Source organism: Ixodes scapularis, unplaced genomic scaffold, assembly GCF_016920785.2.
Source record: "Ixodes scapularis isolate PalLabHiFi unplaced genomic scaffold, ASM1692078v2 PGA_scaffold10__122_contigs__length_95168666, whole genome shotgun sequence".
NCBI classification, from domain to species: Eukaryota; Metazoa; Arthropoda; class Arachnida; order Ixodida; family Ixodidae; genus Ixodes; species Ixodes scapularis.
The window spans coordinates 50,306,703-50,314,741 of record NW_024609836.1 but is presented as its reverse complement, the minus strand read 5'-3'; the positions used below and the strand labels follow the sequence as shown (position 1 = coordinate 50,314,741).

At 49.2% G+C, this 8,039-nt stretch overlaps 1 protein-coding gene across 1 annotated transcript; it reads left to right on the top strand.

Annotated features, from left to right (window-relative positions):
- Positions 1-411: 411 nt before the first annotated feature.
- LOC115323078 lies at positions 412-1,641 on the top strand. Its single transcript, XM_029983476.3, has one exon. The coding sequence runs from the start codon at positions 481-483 to the stop codon at positions 1,639-1,641; it is 1,161 nt and encodes a 386-aa protein (XP_029839336.2). The 5' UTR covers positions 412-480.
- Positions 1,642-8,039: the final 6,398 nt, after the last annotated feature.

Sequence of the window (8,039 nt, the reverse complement as noted above, 5' to 3'; positions counted from 1 at the left end):
GAGTCGACGTGACATAAGAGCGACGCTGAGCTCTGATTGGCTCTGATTGAAAGGATGTTGGGTAGACCTCAATGCTAGATATGCCTTCAAGTCTACCCAGTTTTTTTTTTCGTTTTTTTTTATCAATTAATGAGGGTTTGATATCATCCAGGGTGTAAGAGAGACAGGTGGGGAAACGGCCCATAGAAGCCTAGCGCAGCGCCGTGACCGGATTGTGTACTCGTCTGCTTGCGGGTACCCCCGATCACGGTGGAAGATAGAGGAGGTGGTTCAACGCGCAGCTCTCCCGGCGGAACGAGCGTGTCGAGTAAACGCTCGCGGTTCGCGCACATTCCGACAGGTGGCAGGAGTGCAGTACGGGCCATCGTTTCGCCGGGTCTCGCCAGTCTCGCCTCGCTCACGTTGGTTCTGTGTGTTGGTGCGTCGTATGAGTCGTCGGTTGTCGTGGTTTCCCTTGTTTAGCACACGTTTTTTCTAACAATGGGAAGGAAGTGTTTCGTGCCGCGTTGTAACACCGGTTACAAGTCATGCCAGCAAAAGTTTTCTCTCTTTTCGGCGCCGAAGGACGACGCCCGCCTGAAACTTTGGAGGCACGCCATTCCCCGCAAGGATCGAAGCCTTCAAGCGTCGGATCATGTGTGCGAGAGACATTTTGAGCCTCGTTTTGTCTCAAAAACCTGGACTGCGGAGTACAATGGCAACGTCCTTATGAGTGTGCCTCGTCGAGCATCTTTGGCCGGCGACGCAGTACCGTCGATATTTCCCGACTGTCCAGCACACCTCTCCAAGGTAACCAAACGTCGGAAGAGACCAGCGGTCAGGCAGCCTGCCGATGTTCCTAAACAAAAGCGCGTTCATCGCACTGATACGGCCGAAAGTGCTGAAGAGGCAGATGACCTGAAAGACAGCGACCGTGATCGAGGAGGATGTTCGTCGAATGCAAACTCCGATCCGGCTGCCTTCAACGTTGACGCTCCGGAAGCTCCGGAAATCATCCCTTCAGCCGAACTGTCTCGGCAGCAAGTCTTCAGCGACTTGTTCGAGCTGTCGGCGCCCGCGGTTCTTCCGACCATATCATGGGGATATCACAGGCGAGACATGGACGGCGTCCAAAACATTGCTTTTACGGAGATGCAGTGGAGCACAAGCCCAAAGTTGCGTGGAACGACCACAAGCGCCATCGGTGCTGCCGAAAAAAGTCACTTGGTCACAACAAAGCTTGTTGACATTGACCAGAAAATGCAGGTCTCTGTGGTTGTGATGGGAAGGCGCGTATCCACAGACGAGCTTCACATCAAGGATGACGTCGCTACAATCGAAGATGTTAAGTCATTTCTGCAAAGATTGCATGAGATGCCTATCTGTGGCGGAGGACCAAAGGCAAGTGTGTATCCACAGGCGCATCCTGAGAGTGCATCTGTCGATGCGTGCAATCTGTGGCGACACAAAAAATGCCCCCTCCTTGTTCGTGAAAACAAGAGCACATGTAGTGGTGCTCAAGTCTGTCTGACACACTTCGGATTCACCAGAAGAGGGCGACCGACAAGAAAAATGGAACCAGACCGACTAAGCGTTTTCGCTTCACATCTGTACGAAATAGTGACAGCATGCTTGCTTTCCGTAGAGCTAGGTATGCGCTGAAAAGGTCTAAGGAACGCCTGCTGAAACGTGTCAAAGCTCTCAGTGAAGGGCTGAAGCAGGCCCAAGCAAAGATGCAAAACATGTCCACTGAAGTGCTTGATGAAAAACTGGAGGCACTGAAGCTGCCTTCAGCTCAGCTGGAATTAATCAAGGAATGTGTCTTGGCTGCCAGATGCAAAAGCAAAAAGAATAGGCGCTACACTGAGCATTGGATCTTGATATGCCTACTGTTGCATATTCGAAGCCCATCTGGCTACTCGTTTCTAAGAGACAATGAGATCTTGCCGCTGCCTTCTGTGACCACGGTACGAAAGTACCTGTCAATGGTTCGGATCAAATGTGGATTTGACCCTCGTTTCTTTGCGGCGTTCAAGAAGAAGATAGCCACAAAATCTACCTCTGAGCGTCACGGCATCTTGGTGTTTGATGAAATTCAAGTAAGAAAAGAGATGAGAGTTCACGCTAAGACGATGACATATGCAGGGTTTGCGGACTTTGGTGAAGCGGCAAGCCCTTCAGATGAACTAGCAGATCACGGGCTGGTGTTCACATTTCGTGCATTTGGTGACAGCTATTCCCAGCCAGTCGCTGTCTTTGCAAGCAAGGGACCAACACGAGGGACAGTTCTCGCACAGCTAGTAATGAAAGCTATTCTGTTGCTTGAGGATGCTGGAGTGTTTGTTGATGCCATTGTGTGTGATGGGGCTGCAACTAACAGAGCCATGTGGAAGCAGTTTTCCGTAAGTGGATCTCTAACATGCCCAAGAAATTCATTTGTTCACCCTTTGGACGACCAGCGCAGTGTTTATGTCTTTTCGGATGCGCCCCATCTAGTCAAATGTATAAGGAACCGCCTACTGAAAGAGAAGGTGTTGTGGACAAACGTGGGGCGTGTAATGTGGGCACAGTACGACAAGCTGTTCGTTGAAGACAGCAAACTTCCTGGTTACCTCAGGGGGTGTCCAAAACTTACGCTTTCTCATCTGTACCCATCAAACACAGAGAAAATGCGAGTTAAATTGGCCACACAAGTGTTCAGCAGAAGTGTCGCTAAAGGTCTTGAGTATTACTCAAGCAGAGGAGTGCCAGGCCTAGAAAACGTCAAAGCTACTGTGGATTTTACAGTCCGGATAAATGACTTGTTTGATGCACTCAACCGAAGTTATCCAAAAGAGGGCCTTAAGCTAGGCGGTAAAGATCTGAGGGTGCTAGCATCCTCCCTGCATTGGCTGAACACATGGGAGAGGGAGCTTGTTTCTGGCAGAATATCACGTGAAAGTTTTCTCACGGAATCAACTGCTGAGGGCTTGCGTGTCACAATCCTGTCGGCAATTGAACTTTCGAAATATCTTCTTGGGACCTGTGGTTTTAAGTATGTGCTAACAGGAAAGTTTAATCAAGATGTACTCGAGAGGTTCTTTGGAATAATTCGCCAGGCAGGTGGTCAGAACGAGCATCCTTCGATGCCAACCTTCCTTCAACTCTACAACATGCTGTCCATATATAGCCTAATCAAACCACCCAAATTTGGAAACTGCCAGGTCCAGAACGTAAATGACACTCAATTTCTTACACTCTCGGATTTTACATCAGCATTCCAAGATGTTTCCGTCCATGAAACTAAACTTCAGGAACTGAAGCGAAACCTTGATGGCCTGGTAGACGCAGAAGTGGAGTGTGAAGATGTATTTGATCATGTGTACACGTCTGCGCATGTGGAAGACTGTATAGTATATTACATCACCGGGTTTTTGTGCAGAAAGCTTCTGAAACACACAACCTGTGCAGCATGCGAGCAGGGGCTTGTCTCTCCGACGTCTTTGTCAGAAAAGCCTGAAGCCGCCTTTGTAAACTGCAAGACGCGTGGAAAACTGCTGCACCCTACTACCAATGTTTTTAATCTTGTTTGTGCCACAGAAACTTGCTTTCAAAAGCACGCTGAAAGCAAGTTCGCTTATGAGCGAACTCTTGACGAGGTAATGGATAACTTTCACTTCTCATTCCCATGCGCAGGTCACAAGATTGATATAACTGCACAGATCTTGCATTATTACATCTCAATGAGAATGAGGCAATACTGCAAACAAAAAATGCGTGAAAAGGCAAACAAAACACGAGAGCTGAGAAAGAGGTCAAAGCTGGTCTAATGTGCAATTTTTTTATGTAGAAAAGTATATAGTGGAGACCACATACTTTAGTTTTGTTTTGTGCATTTAAAGGCGTCTTTGAAACTTTTATATTTCATTTTACATAAATTCGTTTTGCCAAAGTAGTGTGTATCTTGCTGCATTTCTGTAAGTGTTTTCTCATGCCTTTATCATGCGTTCAGTGTCATTTTCGATTGCTTTGATTATTAGTTTTGCGATATGTCTGAGCCCACTGTTTTGTACGGTTCAAATAAAACGTGTTCATTTATATTAACTATTCTGAAATAGTTCTGGGGCACCTAGAATAAAAACCCATTAGCCTGCTTTTTTGTCTGAATAAAACTAGCAAGAAAAGTTTATGCCAATGACATCTCGCTATAGCCAACGGATGACAGGTTGGTTTGATCTTTTTTTTTTTTTTTAACTAATCTGAAATATGTTTTGGAAACGTTAATAACCGCAACGCTAACTTACTTGTTGGGTAGGAATCCTAGCCTCGTATTCCTATGTGAACATGGTATACCGCGACTGATTGCGACCTATAGCCGATTTTCTTCCCCAAAAAACAGAAAACTTTTGAATCGTTTCCCTCGTAACGCTCAGCTCTGTTGCTTCTCTACTTACTTGAACGAATAGAGTTCAAGCACCTGACCTATACGCTAGAAAATTCGTATTTTTCAAGCGCTCCCAGTCCCACCGTACCTGCCCCACCCATCTTACAGCCCGCGGCAGCCCGCCGCAGCGATGGCCCGGACTGCACTAGCGCCTCTGCCGCGGAAACTGAGAACCGCGAGCGCTAATTCGACACTCCGACGGCCTCCGTTGAGACACCTCCTCTATCTTCCACCGTGCCCCCGATTTGCGACAGATGGCGCTGCGGCAAGAGGAAAAAAATCGGAATCGGATTTGCATGGAACTTTATGGGAAAGTGCGCAAAATAAACCGAGAGCACGACAGTCCTGCATTGAAAATCCACGAGAAGCCATCTCCGTCAGTTTAGCCGGTCGCCACCGGTGCCCACCCGGAGTGAGAGTTCGCGGTGCTCCACATAGATGGCGCCACAGAAAAAGAGAAAACCGAGGGGGACACAATCCGGTCGCTCATTTGGCTATCGTTTCCCCACATGTCTATCTTACACCCTGACATCATCGCAACCTCTGTGCAATAAGCAGACGAGCTTGCGCTCCGCATAGAATCCTATGAATCCAATCAAGGAGCGACAAAGGGGCATCGTCAGGGCGGACGCTCGTCGTTTTTGTGTGCCTGCTATGAACGGCAAAACCACTCACGCACAGAAGAAAGCGCAGGATCGTGGGGAATCCACTGGGCGTGGTTGGTTTGACCGGGAACAGCAAACGCACAAAGCCGACGTATACGCTGTAACGATGCACTTTGGGAGCTGCTTGGTTGGCTCCACTGGATCATATGAGGAGAGCAAGTCGTCTGCTTCCTGCGCAGGATTTGTGGTGACGTCAAAGCGACGCCGAGCTCTGACTGGTTTTGATTGAAAGTATAGTGTGTAGACCTCAATGCTAGATGCCTTAGGGTCTAGCCACTATGATTTTTCTTTTAATCAGCCAATAAGAATTCGGCGTTCTGACATCATCGAAACCCCTGTGCAAGAAGCAGACGAACTTGCACTCAGCACAGTCACCGACAGCTTAAGAAACGCAGGGCGTGCCGAGTTCCTCAGCTAATCAGATTGCGGCTTTAGCGGATAAGAACGCTGAACGGATCAATCAGGAAAAAGCGTGAACAAAGCAAAGTGCGCCTTTGTTCCAGGGCGTCTTCATAAATTCGAATGTGGCCAACCAGAAGCCGGAAATAATGCCCTGGTGGTGGTCGCGAGAAACGAAATTAATAAGTGCGTCGGAGCAACTCTCGGTGACTGAAAATATGGTGCACGTGATGTTTCAATCGCGGATATCCAGAATCATGGTGGAAGAGCGCGACTAACGGAACAATCGACATAATCCGTACGCCAGGCGCCGAGGAGCGGGAATCTGCCGTTCGAGCGGTCACACACTGTTCGAGTAAAACAGAGTTCGAGGTGCACATTCATCTCCTACATCTTTTGCATGATCATAATCAAAAAATCACGTGCACCATAGTTTCAACCATGAAAAGTTACTACATTTAACCCTGACGCTCTTTTTAAAACTGTTTCTCGCTACCACCGCTTTTCGTTTTCTAGCAGGCCAGAAGAGTCTGTCAAGCCCTCGTTCTGCGTCTGGTGCACGCCCTGGCTCTGCCCGCTCCTCCCATTGACCAAACTCTCTCTATACAAGGCTCTGATGGCAAGTAACTGTTCCGAAATGCGTCTTCGGCGCATCGGAACGCAAGGACGAGCACTCCGATCAAAGGGCGACATAAAGAAGGCGCAGGGAACATGCGATGACAATGACGCACGCCGTCATTGGTTGAGGTCAAGGGGGAAACAAACGCACGTGGGCGAGTTTGTAGGGTAAACGAACGCACAAGGTGTGCAAGAAGCAGTCAAATTTGCAAGCCGTATATCTTGTCAAAATATCTTGCGTGGCGACACTGTTTTTCTTCTCTTTTTTGTGACGCGTGAAAGAGTCGTTTTACTCTTATTTGTTTTTACTCATGCCACTGTGGCTCGCGCTCATAGCGCCCTATCTTTGACCTGTGATACGACGCCATTCGAACTTTTGATTTTTGTTTTTTTCCTCGTGATTGCGTACCGCACCATGAGGCAGGCACGCTTCTAAACGTATGACACTTCTAGACGCCTGCGTCTGTGTTACCCAAAAATAGTCTCTTTTCACAGCGCCGCCTGGCAACATAGGAGACCTATAGCTTGCGTTCGCATCGCCGCCAGCGCGTATTCCAGCGTCCCACAACCAGCGCGACGTAGGGCTCGCGGCGACGCCAAGACGGACGCGTCTGCCGCTTTGCGGCGATTCCGGTCAAGCTTCGGCGTATTTGCCGCTTGTGAAAACGGTCGGGGATCCACTAGCGATGACGTCGTGCGCGGGCTAGCTTTAGGTCTACCCACTAATCATGCCAACAAGAGCTGGGCGTTGTGATGTCCACGCGCGCTCTCGTGTCCCTAGCAGCTGGGCTCTTACATAGTCAGCAAACCTAGGACATCTGTAAAATGTCTGTGGCCAAATTTCTATAAAGGACACGTACTCGTAGGGTATTAGCCGTCATGTGAGTCCTAGTAGTTATGATGCTGATTCTAGGTACGCATTGCCATAGAACGTCTATATGGTATAAGTACATTCCCAAATAAGTCTCAGTTCTTTGGCCGATTTGCTCACCATGGCGAAAACGGTGGATTCGTCGGCGTCGTTCAGCACTTTTGTGGTGTAGTGGAGCACGGCGCCTTGGAGCCCGTTGTCTTCTAGTGCGTCCTGGAGGTCTCCGCAGAGCTTGGTGCGATGTCTGTCCTGCGACACTGTTCCTCTTGCCAAGCCTGGGTCCGCGCTGGGACCCCCAACCGCTAGAAGTACGTCTCGCTGTTGGGAAGAACCCCTTCGGGCGTTGTGCTTCAGGTTGTTCAAGTCCGCTGAAAGTCAAGCGTGCATGGCAAGTCATTTGAATATGTAACTAAGCAAATACGGCTCGCAAAAAAAAAAAGAACAGTTTAATACGCTTATATTGCCGCGCGCGCAGCTGGCCAAGCAGGCAGCGCGCGCGTGGCCTAACGGTTATCGCGCTTGCTTTCCACGCTGAAAGCCAGGGTTCGATTCCTGGCCGCGGAGGTACATTTTTGTTGACTCTGTAAAGTAATGTTCTAGTAAACTCGAGAACCATATCTTGCTGATTCGAGGTTAGAATGTTCTACGCTGAACGATCCAGAAACCCACGAGGGTACATAGGGATTCCGCCAGGCGAGCGGAGTCAGTTTCGCCCCAGCGTTCGACTCTGCTGCTACGCCGACTTCGACGCCCGCGACGCTCTGTTATTATCCTTTGTACACTTTTATTTTTGGCACAAGTTCGCCGCATTAAACGTTTATTTCTTCCTGTTTATTCATTGTTTTTAGTCACCACCCGTGACATTTTGGTGGAGGTGCTGGGTACCGCATGTCCGTGCAGCGCAGCCCTCCGAGTTCCCGCAGTACAAGTCCGAACCCAAGCTCCCGAGGACCCAACGAAGACCAGATCGAGACTCGATCAAGTCGGCGCACCCAAGGACTACACCCGGAATACGGACTTTTACCACCCAGGACCAGGCAGCCGACGATGGCCAACCAGTCGCAGACCCCCGCCGCTCCTAGCG